The sequence below is a fragment of the Trichechus manatus genome, unplaced genomic scaffold, assembly GCF_000243295.1.
Source record: "Trichechus manatus latirostris isolate Lorelei unplaced genomic scaffold, TriManLat1.0 scaffold00037, whole genome shotgun sequence".
Taxonomy (NCBI): Eukaryota; Metazoa; Chordata; class Mammalia; order Sirenia; family Trichechidae; genus Trichechus; species Trichechus manatus.
The window spans coordinates 15756734-15778740 of NW_004443973.1; the positions used below are offsets into that span (position 1 = coordinate 15756734).

General features: G+C 36.7%; 1 protein-coding gene across 2 annotated transcripts in view; it reads right to left on the minus strand.

Annotated features, from left to right (window-relative positions):
• The window catches only part of CERS6 (ceramide synthase 6), a 333383-nt gene that overhangs the window by 239211 nt on the left and 72165 nt on the right, over positions 1–22007 (minus strand). For both annotated transcript variants that reach the window (XM_023730602.1, XM_004375551.2), the window contains exon 2: positions 6793–6898. In XM_023730602.1, the coding sequence (XP_023586370.1) occupies positions 6793–6898 (106 nt within the window). The remainder of the gene's footprint in view (positions 1–6792; positions 6899–22007) is intronic.

The following is a 22007-nucleotide window of genomic DNA, read 5'->3' on the forward strand; positions in this document are numbered from 1 at the left end:
GAATTTATTTTAGCATTTTGTTCTTGTATTATTTTCTTGAATTCTTCCATTTTTTTGTCTGTATTTTCCATGAATTTGTCTATTTTTTCATTTTTGTCTGCTTTTTGCTTCAACTCTTGGATAATTCTGAATATTAGAGATTTGAATTCCCTATCAGTTAGTTCTAGTGCCTTTTCTTCTACTGGATGGTCATCTGGTGTTTTACTTTGGATGCCTACTGGAATCATCCTGTCCTGTTTTTGTGTATATTTTGATATTGTCTGCTGTCTTCTGGGCATTCAGTAGTTATTTTCCTCGTTTATTGACTGTAGATTTGTTTGTTTCATCCTGCTTTGTCGTTTTATTTGGTTATGTATGAGCAGGTGGGCTGTGCGTTCTTCGTTATTTGCTCGTCTGTGGGCACAATAGTTTTCACCTCCTTCTCCAGTGGGCAGGGTAAGTCACTCTGGTATGGTACAGCAGGGCAGGTCCAGCTGAAGGGGAGTTGCTGGGATGGGTTGTTTGTGGCACGTACTAGGGCTGACAGTGTGGACCAGGAATCAGTGCAGGGCATGTTCCAGTAGGACGTGCCTGTGCTGCTTGGGAGCGTGATGTTCAGTGCACGGTGCAGGTAGGCAGGAAGGAGGGGGGGAGCTAAGATGGGTATGGAAAGATGAGAGAGAAGAGAGAGGAACAGGGGCCAAAAATATACACACAAACAAAAAAGACTGCTAAGGGAGCTTGCTACTGGAGTGGAGAGATGAGAGACTGAGAAATGGGGAAAAACAAAAATGAAAGAAAAAGCATAAAAGAAAAAAATGAATACATCGAGAAACTGGAAATAAAGAGAGACAAAAAGGGAATAAGAGAGAGAAGAAAACAAAACCAAAAAAAAACAAACAAAAAAAAGAAAACAGAAATGCCCTCAAGGATGTCCTTGTGCGTCTGTGCAGAGTAAGGGAGTAGCTTCCAAGCCACGCGGTACTGCCCGGCTAGAAGGGGCTCCCAAGGCAAGAAAAGAAAAAGAAAACAAACACAAATCAAAACAGAACAAATCAGAGCAAACAAAAAAGCCCCGGGGGTCTCACCAGCTTAGCGGCACAGGCCAGGAAGCAGTTTCACAGTCGAGCAGTGTTTCACAGCCTTTCAGGAAGAAGCAAAGATGGCACACAGAGCCAGGTATTTGAGAGAAAGGAGAGGGAGGTGGTGAGAGGTAAGGAAGAAATACAAAGAAGCGGAAAAAAGCAACACCAGCAGCATATGGCACTTAGGAAGCTGGCCAGTGTGGGCAAGTGGAATCCAAGTGACACTGGCGTGAAGCCAGTGCTTCCCTGCCAAGAGACTGTGGCTGTATGAAGCAGAGGAGGCCTAGTGGGGGTGAAGAAGGGTGTTGGGTGGGAAAGCATATATCGCTGGTTACTGGTTGTTCTGTCTCCTGCTGGAAGCTCTGTGAAGTTGCTTTCTCGTACCCCATGTTCGCTGATCTCCGACAGGAGTCCAAGATGGCAGATCTGTGCTGTGGTAGCTAATAGTGGACCTCTGCATGTATCTCTCCTCACTCTCTGTTCTTGGTCAGTTTCTTATTCCATTCAGTGCTTGGCTGAGTTCTTTATCTCTTCATTCAATGCTTAGGGTTTCAGGACTGACGTGTAACTCTGTTGGACTTAGTTTTTCGGATCTTTGCTACGGAGGAACAGCATGGTGCTTCTGACTATAGCGCCATGTATCTCTATATGAACTTTAGAATGAATGCGTCTTATTTCAAAATAAACAAATGATGTAACAAACAAATCTGTTGGTATTTTTCATGAGATCACGCTAAATTCTTAAATTAACACAGGGTGAATGAACATCTTTATTCATATTTTGTGTTCTTCAAGAGAGTTTTAGATTTTTCTTCAAAAAAAGTTTTGTAAATATCTTGTTACACTTATTCCTAAGAATATTTTCCTTTTAGGTTCCTATTGTAAATAAGGTACTTATATCTTCTAACTGCTTCTTGATAGCATACATATATAAAAGCCATTGGTTTCCGTGTATTAATTTTGTACTAAAGTTCTATATTGTTTGTGGTAATTTTTCACTTCATTCCCTTAATTTTCCAGGTATGTTGTTTTGTTAGATGCCATCCAGTTGATTCCAACTCACAGCAGTCCTATGTACAACAGAACAAAACGCTACTAGGTCCTGCACCACTCTCACAATCGTTGCTATGTTTGAGCCTGTTGCTGCAGCCGCTGTGTCAATTCATTTCATTGAGGGGCTTCTTCTTTTTTGCTGACCCTCTACTTTACCAAGCATGATGTCCTTCTCCAGAAACTGGTTCCTTCTGATAACATATCCTAAGTATGTGACACGAAGTCTCACCATTCTTGCTTCTAAGGAGCATTCTGGCTGTACTTCTTCCAAGACAGATTTGTTCTTTCTTCTGGCAGTCCATGGTATGTATAGTCAACGTTCTTCGCCAAGAGCATAATTCAAAGGCATCAATTCTTCTTCAGTCTTCCTTATTCATTGTGGATCCAAGTAAAATGAAATCCTTGACAACTTCAATCTTTTCTCCATTTATCATGATGTTGCTTATTGGTCCAGTTGGGAGAGTTTTTTCTTTATGTTGAAGTGTAATCCATACTGAAGGCTGTAGTCTTTGATCTTCATCAGTAAGTGCTTCAAGTCCTCTTCACTTTCAGCAAGGGCAAGGTTGTGTTATCTGCATATCGCAGGTTGTTAATGAGTCTTCTTCCAATCTTGATGCCACGTTCTTCTTCATATAGTCCAGGTATACAATCATATAATAGCTTATTTCTGGAATGTGAGCACCATATAAAAGGGAATTTTTAGTATTTTTTCCCCACTAGCACCTAGAATATAGTAGGGACTCAATGAATAATTGTTGAATGAAAGAATGAATCTTCAAATAGCAATTGTTTTACCTCCTCCTTTCTTCTTTTTATGCTTTTCTTATTTTTCTCATATCTACTTGCTAATTCAATGTAAAATCGGACAAATTAGGGCCAAGATACAAATGTATTTATCATGTAAAAGAAACCACTTATTCCTAGATTTTTTTTTTTTAATCAAAATAATGTTAGATTTCAGTATCCATATATATATGATCATATGATTTTTCTCCTTGGATCTATTAATACAATGAGTTAATTATATTTATAGATTTTTTCATACTGAATACAGGGAAGGCCTTGGATTCCTAGAATAAACCCTATTTGGTAATGATGAACAATTCTTTTAATGTACTGCTAGACTCTGTTTGCTAAATTTTATTTAGGATTTTTTTCATCAATATTAAGCATGATTAGTCTCTAATCTTATTTTTTTGGTGTCAGGTTTGATATTAATATTTTATTGCTGCATAAAAAGAATTTGGATGGTTTTCTTAATTTTTATGCATTGGTATAGCCCAAACAGCACTGGAATTATCTACTCTATATGGGTATGTTAGAATTCTCTTGTGAAAGCATCCGGACTTGGTACTTTTTGCAGCCTAGCTCTTTGAATTTGGTTCTTTACATACACATACATATATACAGAATACATTGTATTTGGTAAATTATATTTTCCTAGAACATTTTCCATTTTATCCAAGTTTTTCAATTTTATTTATAGAGAATTAATAGAAGTCTATTTCCTTATTTTAGTCTGTTTCTGTGGTTGTCAATTATTATGTTGGTATTAATTATTATGTTGTAAATTTGTGCTTTCTTCAGTTTTTTCTTCATTGGATTGGCTGTGAAAAAGTAAAACAGATAGGGTACTTTTGGATTAATTTTTAATTCTATAGTTTTGCTAACATTTAACTTCTGCTTTTATTTTTATTTTTATTAATTTCTTCCTTCCACTTACTTTCATTTATTTTGTTGTTCTTTTTTTAATGTTTCAGTAAGTGCTCGATTATGTTTTCTATATACATGTTTTCATCTCAGCACTGCTTTCTAATCGTACATATATTTAGTGGTTTCATTATCACTGTTTTCTAAATATTCTGAAATTTTATTTTGACTCAGGAATTTATTAATATAAACATTTTTAAATATCCAGACATTAGAGGCTTTCTATTTTCTGATTTTTCTATTTTCTAATTTCGACTATTATTATGTATCTGATTTTTTAAAATTTATTATCTGTTTTGTAGTATAATGCAGGTTCAATTTTTGTAAATACTTAATAGGCACTTCAAAAGAAAGTATATTCTCTATATTCAGGGTATAAGATTCTAAATGTAGCCCTTTAGATCTTCCTAGTTAATTATACTTCTCAAAATTTATTCCGTTTTTTTTTTCACTTGATCTATCATAACCTAGAAGCAAATAAAATTTTTTTACTATTGTATTGCTATTTCTCTTTAATTCTTATTTATGAATGTGGATACACTGATATTTAATGCATATATATATATATTCATAACTATTTCATCTTCATTGTGAATTATATCCTTTGGCAACAAAAAGCTAATTCTTCATTTCAGTTAATGCTTTTTGCCCTGAATTACACTTTTATAATAAGATAGAAACACTACTTTTTATATTTTTGTACCTTTAATGACATTTTTTTCATGCTTTTTTGAACAAGAGGTCCCACATTTTCACTCTGCACTGGGATGCACAAATTATATAGCCGGTCTAGTACGGAGCAGATTTAAAGTGTTGCTGAGGACACATCCCTATACAGTTGAAGGATGACAGCCATGGCCTTCTACAAAAGGTCACTTGGAACAGTGGTCAAAATCAGGACGCTGGATGATCACTCAAACACTTACTGGTACCGTTCAATCCTCTTCAAATTCTGCTCCTCCTAATCCAGTCAACTGACCTGCTACTTTTTCATGTCACAAATAAGACTGGAGAACTACAAAGAATACATGGAAAAGCAGTTCCAACTTTTGCTGCATTTATATTCAAAGCATCAGGCTTCTGTTTTAATCATGTAAAGACCTCCAAAGGAATCACCTTGGAAACTAAGAGAATATGATCATTATAATTAGCTAGAAGCAAATATTCTCTAGAGCAGTCAACCAGGCTACAAAACCATTTTATTATCTTTATGGAGGAAATTTCTCCAGTAATCATAATAAATATAATGAAAGGGAAATAAAATGCCCACTGCAAGATTTCTAAAGGGATGCATAAAATTTGGGTAGAAAACTCATTTTGTTATCCATTCAGTATATTGTCGTTTAATGCATCTAGAGTAGCTCAAAAGTAAACAGAAATATGTTGCAATCACATTAAAAAATGAACCTCATAACTCCTTACACATCTATTTTTTTAGAGGGAAAAAGGTGTTTTGGTCCAGTAAATTGATATACTGAATGAAAATGCAAGTTTTTCCCTAATATTTTCTCCCTTTAAATACCATAGGCTATGTGTCCCTTCAGGTTGGAACTTGACAATCTAAAATCATCAAACAAAACTATCAAAAGAGCTTTGCCTAAAATTCCATTGATTCTTCTCTTCTTATTAGTAGAGATATAAAAAAATACCTGGTGCTTTTTTAATACTTTTCCAAGAAAAATGTCATTTTTAAAAGGACAGAGGAAAAAAACCATAGGGAATCTTGGCATATATAAAGATCATAAAATAAGCAAAAGTGCTTGGATATTTGAATTACTCGTTTTAAGACGAGAGACAAGTAGTGCAAATGATTAGCAACACAAATACCAAAAATGGAACAAAATTTGCTTAACACTGTCAAATTGCATTTTAGAAGCCTGAGTAATTCTCCAAGAAAAAAAAAAAGAGCAAAAACAAACCATTTAATATATGAGCACGTAATACTTCTCATAGGATGTTACTCTTCTTTTCTTCTTTCTTACTCAAGCCAGAGTACCTCACCAACTATAAGGTATACGGGCTCTCTGATTTGCTTTATTTTCTTACAGCCTTAGTTGAAGGTTTCTGACTTCTATATTTCTCCTCCTTCTTTGTTCTTATGGAGATATCAATTTGGAGGGCAGGAGGGGAGGCAGACATTCCCTATCCTTCCTCCTTTCCATCATCTGCTCTCTTGATCCTATTTACAGTTTGAACTTTAACTCCCACCAGATTAATTCTCTCCTCTCTTCTTCACAGTGAACCTAGGTCTTCACTTATACCTCTCCTGACCCTGGTCCTTCATTCCTTTATGTGGCAACTCTTTTCTTCTTCAATTATTCCTTTTGTTGTTGTTGTTGTTGACATTTGTCTATTTATCACAACTTGGAAACCCTGATGGTGTGGTGGTTAAGAGCTAGGGCTGCTAACCAAAAGGTTGGCAGTTTGAATCCACAAGGCACTTCTTGGAAACCCTATGGGGCAGTTCTACTCTGTCCTATAGGGTCACCTGAGTCAGAATCGACTCAACGGCAACAGGTTTGTTTGTTTCTTTGTTTCCTAGAATACATGGACAATGCTATAAGCAAACAGGCATTTTTTTTTCACATACACAGAAATCACATTTCTCAGCTCTACCCAGTCACCTCCTCAAAGTATCACACAGCTCTTGTAAGTATTGCTTCATGTCACATGAGATTAAAAGAGGCACAGAATTAAACTGATCCCTATCTAATTTAGACAGTTCTTCACAGACAAGCTTCAAGAATCATCTTGAGAGTAAACTAACATGCTTCGAACACTCTTGTTTATTCAGCTTCTACCTGTTTTGGTTGAGTCACAATGTTTGCACTCCTTCCAAGGGCACGCTTTCCAGCATGAGACTGAGGAAAAGTTGATTCTTAAAACCCAGGAGAGAAGGATTGAATGATTTCAGGTGGAGAATGGTGGTTATGAGAGTTCAAACCCCAGGAAAGGGCAATCATACCTTTGTAATTGCAGTGAAGACCTTTTCCAGAATGGCATTTGGCGGAGCAATCTGTGGTCCATTGGCCTGAATGTTGAGGGCTATAGCACATGGTTTGGCTACAAATCTAAAAATTAAAAAACAAAAAACGTAGGTCAGAGTTACTCTTTCCATAGCTGCCTTTAATGCTACCAGTTACACATTATTTAATTGTCCCAATAAAGTGCTGATAGGATTTTATGAGCGCACATTGTCAACACTCATTTCGGTAACTATAAAGCAGACTTGACTTTTGTTTTCTCCTTTAGTCTCCCAACAGCAACTATGAAAAGGAAATCCTCTTAGAACATTTAAACCCCCTGATCCTCAGGTTCTAATAAGACTCAACAGATAGACTATCAAATGTCAAACACAGCCACATAAGTGAGATATATAAATAAAACAAACCATGATTTTAAAATGATATAGTTCATACTCTTCTTACTAGGCCTGACACAACAAGCAATAGTTACATTATATTTTCACTGTGAGAAAGTGTTTACTAAGCATTTGATTACACATGCAGACAGGAGTGTTTTTGATCACCTGTAGTCATAAACAGGAGGTACCTGTGTGGTGCAAATGGTTTATGCTTGACTACTAACCGAAAGGTTGGCAGTTCAAACTCACCCAGTGGTGTTGTGGAAGAAAGGCTTGACAGTCTGCTGCCAAAAAAAACCCTATGAAGCTCAGTTCTGTTCTGTAACACATGGGGTCACCTTGAGTTGAAACAGACTCGACAGCAACAAGTTTGGTTTTTTGGTTTCAGGCATAAACTTGGCCATTTTGTCCTTATAATAACCAACCAACCACCCAGCTGCTGCTGAGTAGATTCTGACTCATGGCAACATCATGTGTTGCAGAGTATAACTGTGCTCCACAGGGTTTTCACAGCTGTGACTTTTGGGAAAGCTGACTGCCAGGCCTTTCTTCTAAGGCACCTCTGGGTAGGTTCAAACTGCCAACCTTTCTGTTAGAGCCAAGCGTTTAACCATTTGCGCCACCCAGGGACTCTTCCCCATGATAAAACTGTGCTGTATTCAGCCCCCAATTCCTTGCAGCTTCTTAAAATTCCCTGCTTTGCGGTTACGTGCATTTTTCTCATAAGGTGTAATGAAGGATGTAAAACAGCATGATGTCCAGACAAGCTGAAAGGTCTGAACTGTTTATGAGCAAAAACAGAACTGTTTTTATCACAAGCAAATGACTATATCAGGAAGAATGCGAGGACTGAGCTCTCTTCAGTCATCATGTTTCGTGTGTGAATGAGGCAGTAAACGAGCACAGGTGGGGTGTGCACAGGGTTCCAAAGGTCTCTATAACTGGGTAAAAAAGAAAAGGCATTTACTTACAACTTTAAGAGTTATTTTAGACTACACATTCAAAAAAAATAAGATTCGGTAAATATTCCATTTTAGTAGTGACATTTAACATTTTCTACTAATAAAAAACATTTTATATGTACAGTTCAGTGACATTAATTACATTCATTATGTTGTGCAAAGTTTTCCATCATCTTTTACAGAAGCTCAGTGCTCCCTAAGCAATGACTCTCTCTTTCCCCCTCCCTCCTGGTTACCACTAATAAACTCTGGTCTCTATATATTTGCCTATTCTAGATATTTCATATAAGTTAGATCATACAATATTTGTCCCTTTATGACAGACTTATTTCACTCAGAATGTTTTTAGGGTTCATTCATGTTGTAGCATGTATCAGGACTTTTGTCTTCATAGCTGAATAATATTCCATCATATGTATATACCACATTTTGTCCATCCATTCATCTGTTGATGGGCATTTAGGTTGTTTCACCTTCTGGCTATTGTGAATAGCACTGCTATGAGCACTGGTGTACAAGTCTCTGTTTGCATTCCTGCTTTCAGTTCTTTGGGGTATGCATCTAGGAGTGGAATTGTTGGATCATATGGTAATTCTATGTTTAACTTTCTGAGGAATCACCAAACTGTTTTCCACAGCATTTGTACCATTTTACAACCCCACCAGCAATGGATGATGGTTCCAACTTCTCCACATTCTCACTAACACCTGTTGTTTTCCTTTTTTTTTTTTTTTTAATCATAGCCATCTCAGTGGGGTGAAATGATATCTTATTGTAGTTTTGATTCGCATTTCCCTGATGACTAATGATGCTGAACATTTTTTCATGTGCTTGTTGGCCACTTGTATTTTCTTCTTTGGTCAAATGTCTATTCAAGTCCATTTTTGTCTGAGCTGTTTGTCTTTTTGTTGGTAAGTTGAAAATAATTTAATATCACATGAAAGTGTTACCCAAGTGAATTTAACGTTGGCCAAAGGCAAAAACTGACAAATGTACAAAACAAGTCGTGAGTATCTTAGATGAAGCCTCTCTAATAGTCAATGAGATTAAAAAACAGTAGACAATGGACTAATGAAGTTTACATACACAGTACCACTTAATACCCTACCTGGTCCTATTTCAAGTAAAAGAGAAGAAATTCATTCAAAGAGGAGATGACAGCACTATACACGAGCAAGCCTAGATCAGGAAAAATAAAGTGAGAACGCGATACAATGTCTGTTACACTGGGCGCTCTGAGACAAAGTGGGGAAAAAAAAAATCCTTTCCCAGTATGTAAATCTTTTAGAAACTGGAGTTTTCCAAAACTTTTACATTCTCAATTCTTTTTAATGTACAATTTTCTAAGACACATTACCATGCCCCTACCTTCTTGAAGAGAAATGTAATCTTCTCCTAATGACTCTGAATCATCACTATGAACAACAACCACGGAGCTATGGATATAGTTATATGGGCTAACAAAAAAAAAAAGTGCTTAATGGGTAATGACCACAGAAGAGCAGCCAGAGCTTGCTTCCTTGACAAAGTTCCCTGCTTTGTGGTTGTCTACCTCCTTTGTGAGTGAAAAGACACGAGGTCCAGTGAAAGTGGAAAATTATCAAAAATGTCAAAATTAATTTGGTGTAAAGGCCAAAATCAACTTCGACTCTTCCCCTTGGGGTCCCCCCACCCCCAACCCTCCCTTGTCTTCCCCATTCCTACAACTTCTGAAACCTGTGTTTAAATTTCCGTTTGGAATTTGTCATCACCATCCTTGTAGCTCCCTGTTGGTCTAGTACACACAGTCTTCTTTTATCTTCTAAACAGCAAACAGTTTAAATGCAGAGAGTGCTAATTTCATCTTTGTATAACCCAGGACAATGCCTGGGCATACCCAGTAGGGGGTCAAGAAATTTGATCATCTTCAGTAAATAAGTTTTCACTGTTGCTACCACCATTCTGAGTACTACTGACAAATTAGCATCCTTTGTGTGCATGTAACAATGCGTGGGCAGACACTAGGAGAGTCAAGAAATGTACTCAACTGAATCTCTTCAACAGCAATTTCCTCATCTTTAATATCATCCTCCAGAGCAATTTAAAAAAGCATTCACAATTTTTTTTTACTCTCCGTTAAACACTACAATGTTTTATACCTCCTTCCCTTCTTTTTAAGCTTCAAACCACTTTTTAAAAATTTCTTAACCCTAAATTTCAAGAACCAACGTAACAGCATTAAGAAGAAGGCTTACCCCTCGATCATCAAACTCATTATCAAATAAACAGTTCTTTTTAAATAGATTTTTAAAGCAATGTCCAAAAGATAGGGTGAGAACCATCAGCGCTGCTATCTATGGAGCCCTCCCTGCAGAAATTAACCCCCTAGGCCTCAATCTCCTTGTGTGTAAAAATTTTTAATAATTATGCTAAATACGTATCACTACTATATTACATACATATTTTAATAATTAATATTAACACCACATATTGTTTTATATGTAAATTATATTTAATATAATTAATTATTTGATATGACTATTTAATAATTATTACATATATATAGGAGCCCTGGTGGCACAGTGGTTAAACACTCAGCTGCTAACTGAAAGATTGGTGGTTCGAACCCATGGGAGAAAGATTTGGCAGTCTGCTTCTGTAAAGATTACAGCCTTGGAAATCCTATGCGGCAGTTCTACTCTGTCCTATAGGGTCGCTATGAGTTAGAACTCAGGTAGGTAGGTAGGTAGGTAGATAGGTAGATAGGGAGATAGGTAGGTAGATAGGTAGGTAGGTAGGTAGGTAGGTAGACAGGTAGACAGATGGACAGACAGACAGATAGATAGGGTCACACAACCTGCCTAAAATCTCTGATGTGCACCACATGTACAGTTCCATACCACAGCATTTACACACCATGACTTTACCAGGCCCAGAAATCTACCCAACTTCAGCTATGCTGTGCCAGGATATGGGTATTCAAGAAGTTCTAAAAGTACCAAGCAAAAAAGAAGAGACCAGAAATCATGGAAGGCACTAAAAGAGACAAAGGGTCATCACCTAGAGTGACACTTGAACCCGTTTGCCCTCACAGTCCTGGACGTTACAAGATCATTATTAATAGTACCATCTTTACTGACAAATGTGTCCCTGTTTGGGCAATAAGTTGTGTTTACTCTGATTATCAAGCCCAGGCCTGGTGTGAGTCCACACCAGCAATGCAGTCAGGGTCCAAGTTCATCCACAACTGGCCTTCTCTCAGAGCTCAGATCTGAAAAACCTTTCCAACACCTCTATCCATCCCGATGGTCTTCTAGGTGGTGCTCTTACACTTCTCCCAGGATATTAGTATGAATTTGTTTCTCTCTCCTCCATGCATGTGTGGCCTCCTTCAGGGAAGGACCTGGCCTTAGTGAAAGTCCACATCTCCACAGCCCAGCAAATGACTTCATTTAATCTTCCTTTCAGCCAGATGAGGTGGGATTACTATCACCCCTGCTCTGCATAAAGGCCCAGAGAGTCAGTAACCTCAGACTCTAGGGCAAGGGAAGCAGAGGATGGCATATTTATTTCTCAGGAAGGACAATGTCATAATCAGCTCCTCATTTTGATCTACTGACCAGGCTAAATCCCAAATTCTAAGGATTTGGAGGGAAAAGATGCGTGTGAGGAGTAACAGACAAACGAAACAGAATTTTAGTGAATTTAACAGCTAGCGCTCTTTAAAATTTAAATGGCCCATGGTGGGTATCACAGTAAATCAAATCATCTGAGTTATCTCAAAGAAGTTACTATGCCATAGAAAGTTTTTATTTACATGTATGGCATACTCTGGGTATTCAATGACTATTTAATGAATGAATGAACTGAATGAAGGAATAAACGAATCAGCCAAACTACAATGGTAGGTGTGTCCTTTCCCAAGGGGCTGCTCCTTTAACTCCCTTGAATATCTACATATACTTAGGGTTTTCATTGGAGACTCAGAGGGTAGAAGACTGACCATTCTGATACAAGAAGCCATTTCTATAATTCCCACCGTCCCGATGATGTCAAAACTGCCCTCAAAAAGCCCTCATGTTGGCTATGCCAACCTGTCAATGGTTGTTCTCTTTTCAAATTATCCTGTAGAGACAGCCAAACAATTCACAAGATTTAAAGTATTTCATAAAGAGTCAGAAAAAAAGACGACCTCAAATCTCAATGAGAGTAGACAGGAATGAATGCAAAGGAAAAAAAAAAAAAAGGAAGAGGAACATACAACTTTTATCTTCTTAATAACTATCCCTGATTATATGAAAGTATGGAAACTTTATTAGTGTTTACTCTCCTAAGGATTTGTGAATCACCTCTGGCATTTTTTTCTTCTTCAGAAAGAATACGAGACACCAAATAAGACCCATGACACAACTACTACAACTTTATCACCTACTACAATCGTTCATTAGGGAGCCCTGGGGGCACTGCGGTTAAGTGCTGGGCTGCTAACCGAAGGTACAAACTCACCAACCTTTGGGAGAAAGATGTAGCACCCTGCTCCTGTAAAGATTACAGCCTTGGAAACCATATGGGGCAGTTGTAATCTGTCCTATAGGGTTGCTATGAGACAGAATCGACTTGATCAGTGGGTTTGGTTTTTCTCTCCCCCTCTCCCCTCACCATTGTCCATTAGAAAAAAGCTGGATTTTTTTTTTTCAGTGCTGGCTCTAGCAGAAGTAAGCCGTTAAAACTTTCTTAAAAGAGAAAGACAGAGTCAGAGACAGAGCGAGAGATGAAGGATTGAATACAGCATCCTACAAACACAATAGTTGAAAAGAAATATGTACTTTCAAGCTTTGATGATTACCTCTACCAGGAAACGCTTGCTTAATTGCTTTTTTAAAAATTTTTTTATCAAAGGCAGCAACACCACCTTCAAAAGATCAAACATCTACAAAGTAGTTCCATGTACTATATTTGAGAATAAATATAATAAGGATGCAAGCTTTGAAAAATTCTAATCTCAGTTAAAAAGCAGAAAAACCATGCAAGACATTTCTACTTTTTAATTCTATTTAAAAAATACCTGTTTGTATTTTTAAACGTCAATTAAACATCTCTCCAGAAGGGACTGAAGTAAGCTCTGGGTAGTGGTGTAGCAAGAAGGAATGACCCAAATATGAAGTTTACAATCTAGAAAAGATTAATTAAAAAAAAAAAAAAAAAAAAGAGGAACGGAGGGAGGGGGAAAGAAAAAAGGAAAGAAGAAAAGAACATACTTTTATAGCGCACATGTCATTGTACTAAATACTTAATATAATATTCAGTCTTTTCCAGTGGGTGAGTATGCTGAGAGACTTTTAGTCCTTTCCAATTGTAGTATCACTACCTGGCTGACAGTATTAGCAGCTCTGTACATTCATCTTATACACCTGAAATCACTAATTCACCATCGGCCCCATTCATCTCTTCATTGAATACCTGGAGCCCCTGTGAGTGCCATTTCCCCACTATGGGTTATGTGGCTTGAAGTTTAACAGATGAGGAAACTATTTCAAAGCCTAATAACCATTACAAGCTGTAATGAATACAGAACACTTTTCAAAAATGTTTGGTGTATACATGATCTTGTTGTTGTTGTGTGCTGTCAAGTTGATTCCGATTCATAGTGACCCTATAGGGCAGAGTAGAACTGCTCTATAGGGTTTTACAGGCTGTTTACTGGAGCAGATCTCCAGGTCTTTTCTCCCTTGCACCTGCTGGGTGGGTTCAAACTGCCGACCTTTTGGTTAGCAGTCAAAAACTTAATACATGAACCTACACATGTGAAAAATTTTATACAACTAAATACACACACACATAAATGAGTACAAGTAAAACAGGGAAAATTTGAATGAGACTGTGTATCAATCTTATTGACTGCATCAGTATCCTGGTTGTAATATTATACTATATATATAAAAACACTATAGTGTTGCAAAATGTTACCAATAGGAAAAATTGAGTAAAGTGTACTCAAGATCTCACTGTAGTATTTCTTATAACTGCACATGAATCTACAATTATTTCAATAAAAATTTCAATTAAAAACACTCATAGGTGGATGAACCCCTGAAACTATTGCTCCAAGATAATCTTTAAACCTTAAACCAAAAAAATCCCCAGAAGTCTTCTTAAAACCAAACAATAGTTTAGCTTAACTAGTTAAAAATATCTTTCTTGAACATTGTGCTCTTTTAAGAACTATCTATATGGATCAAATTGACAACAGCAACTCAAAAGATTAGACAGGAAACTTAGGGGGCAACGAGTTTATGTTAGTGGAGGAAGAACAACTCAGAAAAGGAGGATGGGAATGGTGGTACAACTCGAAGACTATAATCAGTGTCACTTAATTGTACATGTAGAAATTGTTGAACTGGTGTATGTTCTGCTGTGTATAGTCTCAACAACAACAAAAATAAGTTATTTTTTAAAAAATGCTTCAGCCAACAGTCAGCAACTCACTGGCGCTAAAGATTGGCTATGTTATATCACGGAAGTTTAGCATTTTGTTTCTTTGTGTTTCCTTGGTTATTGGGCAACAATAAAATCCAAGTGGAAAAAAAGGTGGTGTAATTCATAAAAATATATAAACCAAGCAGAGAAAGAGAATTATAGACAGGGAAAAGACAATTAGAAGTAGTATGATAGATCATATTTTCCAAGAGCTCCAGCAATACTTGTTGACCATCAAAATTCTACCAAGTCTTCATTTTTATAAGTTGTAAGGTTTTGGATTATAAAAGCAGTGTACATTATAGAAACTGCAGAAGTAACAAAAATCACTTGTAAAAAATTCAAAATCATCAGAATGCCATCACCCAACAATAACTATTATTAACATGTAAGTACTCTGCTAACACACATACACAGTCTACCAGATGTTCTTTATACCAAGTCTACCACATTTTTTATTAAACAAAATTGCCTAACACTATATTAAAAATCTGCTTTATTTTTCTATTGTCAATATTTCCCCAAGAAATTACATGTCCTTGTAAAACATGGTTTTAATGGTTACCTAGACTTACCTTGTTGGTCTTATTTTTTTCCGTTATGAAGACTCTCTCGGTAAACAGCCATTGGGCCCTTTTTGACTATACAGAACTCTAGTTAAAGTTCCAACATGTCACCACTATATACAGGATTCAAGCAAAGGTAATTTGAAGGATTAAATTATTTACATTGATCACTGAAATAATCCTCAATCATCACAGAACAACTATCCATTCCTCCATCTGTTTGATCTCTGCCACTTGATGTTAGGAACACTCTTGCTGGCTTACATTTTCAAAGCTTCAGAGAAATCAGCCATAAAGTTTTCAAGAGGGCAATGCCTAGTTTCTATATCCTGAATTCTTATATTTTTAAAGATGTTTGATAATCAACAGAAAAATGGAAAAATGATGCCAAACAGGCAATTCACAGAAGAGAAAATGGAAATATCAATAAACACAAAGATATGCAACCTCATTAGGAAAATGCAATCGTATCATTTCATGCTAATCAAGTTGGTGAAAATTAAAAAGTCTGACAACATAAAGTATAGCTGAAGATTTTAAGAAACAAGAACTTCTATAAATTGCTCATGGAAGTTTAGTTAAAAACACCCTTAGTATGTGAAAGTGTAGTTCATAGAAATAAAAAAAAGACCAATAAACATATGAAAAGATTATTATTCTCACTCATTAAAGAAATTTATTGTCAAAATACCATATCATTTTTCACCTATAACATTTGCAAAAATTTTTTAAATTTGGATGCGTTGCAATGCTGGCAAGAGTGAGGAGAAACAGGTGCTCTGGTTGTTGACAGGTGCTCTGGTTGTTGGTGGGCATCTAAACTGGTACAATCTTTGAAATACAATGTATCAGCTTTTGACAAATTATTAAAATGCCTAAGCCCTTTTGGAGATTATTAGTCATACAGCTTACTAGAAATTTATCTTACAGGTATACTGGTAAAAAGACACTAATATATGTAGTTTGAAAAGAATGTTTACTACAGTATTATTTGAAATAGCAAAAAAGACAGGAAACAAATATTAGAAGGACAAGTATGAATTATGGTACATCCATACAGTGGAATTCTATAAGGTTCTTAAACTGAGGTAGGTTTGTCTGTGCTTCAAGACAGAATTAAAAAAAAAAAAAAAACAAAAAAAACCCAAACCCACTGCCATCGAGTTGATTCTAACTCACAGCAACCCTTTAGGACAGAGAAGAACTGCCCATAGGGTTTCCAAAGCCTTAAGTCTTTACAAAAGGACACTGCCGCATCTTTCTCCCACAGAGCGGCTAGTGGGTTTGAACTGCCAATCTTTTGGTTAGCAGCCAAGAGCTTTGACCACTGCGCCACCAGGGCTACTTCAAGACATAACAGTAAATGTAAAATGTAAGATACAGACCAAGTATAATATTCCATTTGTGTACTTTTAAAAAAAATATCAAGAGTAGGTGAGATATTGTTAATAGTGATAACCTTTTGGGGTTAGGAAGGAGACTTAATTTGCATTTTATACCTTCTATACTGTTCTAAATTTTGTACCCTATGTATGCTTTATATTTATTTTAAAGGTAAATGACATTTAAATGCTTTCAATGAATAACATGGACATCCTTGAAAAAATGGCACTGATTAAAAAAAACAAATAGAAAACAACAAATGCTGGTGAGGTTGTAGGGAGATTAGAACACTTATCCACTGCTAGTGGGGTTGTAAAATGATACAACCGCTAGGAAAAATAGTATGGCACTTCCTCATAAAGCTAGAAATAGAACTACTTTATGATTCAGCAATCCCACTCCTAGCTATATACTCTAGAGACAGAGCAGTGGCACGGATAGACATACGCACGCCTATGTTCATTGCAGCATTATTCACAATAGCAAAAAGATGGAAACAACCTAAGTGCCCATCAACAAATGGATAAACAAAATGTGATACATACACACAATGGAATACTACACAGCTATAAGGAACAATGATGAGTTCTCAAAATGTATTATAATGTGGATGAATCTGGAGGACATTATGCTGAGTGAAGTAAGTCAATCACAAAAGGAAGATATTATATGACTTCACTTTTATAAGAAGACAAGAATAGGTATATATACAGAAATCAATGTTTATTAGTCGTTACCAGAGATGGAAGGGGGTAGGAAGGGGGAATCTTCCTCTAGACATTTAAAAAAAAAAAAACCAAACCCATGGTGTCATGGATTGAATTGTGTCCCCCAAAAATATCTGTCAACTTGGCTGGGTCATGATTCCCAGTATTGTATAATTGTGTACCATTTTGTAATCTGATGTGAATTTCTTATGTGTTGTAAATTCAATCACTATGATCTAATAAAATGGATTAGCAGCAGTTATACTGATGAGGTATACAAGATTGGATAGTGCCTTAAGCCAATCTCTTTGGAGATATAAAAGAGAGAAGCGAGCAGAGACACATGGGAACCTCGTACCACCAAGAAAGCAGCGCTGGCGCATCCTCTGGACCTGAGGTTCCTGCGCAGAGAAGCTCCCAGACCAAGGGAAGACTGATGACGTGGACCTTCCTGCAGAGCCGACAGAGCAAGTGTCCCCCTAGAGCTAATGCCCTGAATTTGGACTTGTAGCCTACTGGACTGTAGGGAAATAAACTTCTCTTTGTTAAAGCCATCCACTCATGGTATTTCTGTTATAGCAGCACTAGATGACTAAGACACATGGCCATCAAGTTAATTCCAACTCATAGTGACCCTAGAGGACAGGGTAGAACTGCCCCATAGGGTTTCCAAGGCTGTAATCTTTACGGGAGCAGACTGCCACATCTTTCTGCCATGGAGCAGCAGGTGAGCTTGAAGTGCTGAACTCTGGTTAGCAGCTGAGTATTTAACCACATTTAACCACTGTGCCACCAGGGCACCTTTCTCTAGATGGTACACACTTGTTACTTTTGGTGATGGGAAAGGCAATACTGAATGTGGGTGAAGTATGCACAATTTGACCAAGGTAAATGACGACACTAAGAAGTATACAAGAATAAGGGAGTTTTTTTGGTAAATGCTATGATATATACAATTTTGCAACAACAGCAACAACATCCAAAAAATATGTGTGTGGTTACATGGGTTGGTATGTGTACATACATGTGTATAGGAAGGTATATGTGTATATGTACAGGTGCATGTATAGGCATATCTGTAGGCATATTTATATACATGTATGTGTGTGCTATATATATATTCACAAATACATAATAAAGTACATAGACACACAATTACAGATACTTCCTAGACATAACCAAACACCACCTGAGATTCATTTACCGGGTTTGAGAGCTTAGGATCATAGTCTGGTGGGACAACTCAGTCAACTGGCATAACATAGTTCATAAAGTTTAAGTTCTACACCCTAGTTTGGTGAATAGCACCGGGGGTCTTAAAAGCTTGCGAGTGGCCACCTGAGACACAACTATTGGTCTCTAGTCATCTGGAGCAAAAGAGAAGGGAGGAAACCAAAGACTCAAAGAAGAAACTAGTCTACAGGACTGACTGCCTACATGAACCACACCCTCATCTATCCTGAGACCAGAGAACTAGATGGTGCCCAGCTAACACTACTGACCATTCTGACCAGCGACACAAAAGACGATCCTGGATAGAATGGGAGAAAAATGTAGGACAAAATTCAAATTCTTAAACTTACTGGACTGGTAGAGACTAGAGAAACTCCTGAGACTACTGCCCCGATTAACCCTTTAAACTCAGAACTGAAACTATACCCGAAGGTCACCCTTAAGCTAAATAACGGATTGGCTCATAAAATAAACAATATCACCAGTGAGTGCAGTCCTCTTTTAAAAAATCATCTATATGAGATCAAATGGTCAACATTTACCCTAAAGCAAACATAAGAAGGTAAGAGGGGGCAAGGAAGCTACATTAATGGAAATGGAACAATTAGAATGGAAATAATGAGAATGTTCATACACTGTGAAAAATGTAACCAAAGTTACTGAACAATAGCTATAGAAATTGTTAAATAGGAACCTAATTTTCTGCACAAACTTTCACCCAAAACACACCAAAATATTATTTTAAAATATTTAATAACATGGAAAAATGCTTAGAAGAGGTAATGTGGTGTTTATATAATCATTTATTTACACATATAAATTTCTAACATATAAAGAAGCAAAGAAATTGTACTAAAAGGTTAACAGTGATTATTGCCAGGAGATGGGATTATAGCTTATTTTAATATTATTTTTTATCCTTTCCTATATTTTTCAATATCTTTAAAATGAGAATACCAGAAGTAAAAAAATAAATATTTTTTAAAAATAGAGATGAACAGAATGTTCTCTATGCCAGTTTAAGACTCAAAACCTAAATGACACAAAAATCTAACATGGAAAGCCCTGAGGCAGCTGCATTCAGGTAATGCCATGGAGCTCTTCAAGCAAAGGACCCCATTGTGACTGAGACAAAGAAGAGGGTGGTAGATGAAATAAAAATGAACTGCCAATTTAGTACCTTGTCAGGTAAAGAAAAGCATGAAAATTTAAGTCAATGGAAGCACCAAAAGATATGAAACTATGAAACTGTATGATATGGAATTACTTCAAGGAAAATATTACCAAAAATAAATATGCCGAGTGATTTCGAGGTGCCAACAGAAAAGAAATTGCTTCTGCCTGTGCCTGGAGATGCCACAGAACTTCCCTATTTCCTCATCTGTATAATGAAAATCGTAATTACATTCTGTATCCTGTTTGGAAATATTCTAAGTCACTGGCATCTTGAGACCAATTGGAAGGGGATGGAGGTGGAGGAAGATAGCATGCAGTATGGTATTCATGCAAAAGACAATTTTCTCCTTGGGAAAAAATCTGACTTTCTTTCAGGGAAACATCATAAAGCAAACTCATATCCCAGGTGTACTTACTCTGAGAATGGAGTGTGGGAAAAGTTGTTTAATATTTCTGAACCCTAGGGTTGCCACTAACCAGAACTAAACCCGTTGCCATCAAGTTGATTCCGACCTAGCCACCCTACAGGACAGAGCAGAATTGTTCCATAGGGTTTCCAAGGAGCAGTTGGTGGATTCAAACTGCTGACCTTTTGGTTAGCAGCCACTAGGGTTCAGAAACAGAGACAATAAACCTACTCATAGGGTTCATAAAATGGAGACAGTAAAACTTACTTTGCAAATTTTGTGTGAGCATCCACAGAATGAATATAAAGCTCACACCCAGTGCCCCACATTTTGGGAGTTATTCAGTCAGTGGTGGCTGTTCTTAAATTTTGGTTATAAAAAGCATAATTCCCCACATCAGGAGGTCCTGTAGTCTGTGCTGGTGGGTAACCTGTAATGGAAAGCCTGCTATCAGAGGAGCATAAGGATGGCACAGATTCATGAAAGAGTCAGAAAACTTAAGAGCTTAGTCTGTCACTTGGTCCAGCTTCCTTCCTCCAAGCCAGATTTTTCTATTTTAAAAACTCTGGAGAAATCATTCAAAAACTTAACTTAGGCACAAAGCCTCCCAGTACATTTCTTTGCAATTTCCTGTGAATCTATAATTATTTCAAAATAAAAACTTTTTAAAAAAAACTTCCTTTGGTGTCCTATTTTAGTTTTTCGTCACGCTTGACTCAAAATGTTCTTCGTACATCATTCTTTATTGCTGAAATGTAAACCCATTTCCTCTTTTCTCGACCCTCTAGAGAGATGGTACAGTCAATAATCTCCTCCAATATTTGAAAACACTAATTAAGTTATCCTGCATTCTTCTCTCTTCCAGAATTAACAGCCTGAACCCTATAAACCTTTCTTCATTTATTTTTTCTTTTCTAACTTCAAATTTTATTTTTAATTATTTTATTAATTCTTTTCTCAATCTACTCTATTCTATTCTTTACGAAAGTAGAAGAGACCCTTAGAAAATTGCTGCTTTTATCAATAAATAATCCTTGACCAAAGACTTTTTTATTGTTGCGAACAAAAAAAAAGAATTCATAAGAAGCTTTCTAAAAATTATAGCTCAATTATAAGTAGCTGTAATAAAGGGATATGCCAGTCTAGTCCACACTAACCTCACCTGAGGTGCATATCAAAGACTGAAAGGCCATCAAGTGCCATAAACTAAGTGCTGCCCATTGCCATTGAGTTGATTCCAACTCATAGTAGAACTGCCCCATAGGGTCTCCAAGGAGCAGTTGGTGGTTTCCAACTGCTGACCTTTTGGTTAACAGCTGTAGCTCACCGTAGCTCTTAATCACTGCACCAAGTGCTAGGTCCTTGGAAAGCCCCAGCTGAGCTGAGAAATGTCAAAACTCTCTTTCCTTGCTACACACTTCCAAGATCCTAAAAACAAAAATGCATATATATATATATAGAGAGAGAGAGAGAGAGAGAGACTTCAACTATTCAAGAAACACACAATCTGGTAGTTAAAGGATGATGTTCATAAAATTCAAACGAATTGTGTCTTTATCTTAAACAAGGAAAAATATGCCCCTGTATTTTGTATGAAGTCAAATATAAAAGACATTCAAGACATTTATAGGAAGAAAGACTGCATAATATTTACAGATGAAAATGCCTTTGGTCAGGAAAGTCTTCTATGATATTACCACTATGATTTAAGCTGATATTTTCATAGCATTATGATGCTTATTCATTTACCATAATTGTCAATGAATCTTTTGGGAATACTGCACCTGTATGAATAAGGCTTTATTTTTAATCCACTCGTCTCTGTACACTGAGAATGGTACTATGTGGACCTCTCATTAAGCAATATAACTACATCCGCACCGAATCTGTCACTCCATCAGCTATGCCTCTTTACATCATTGACTG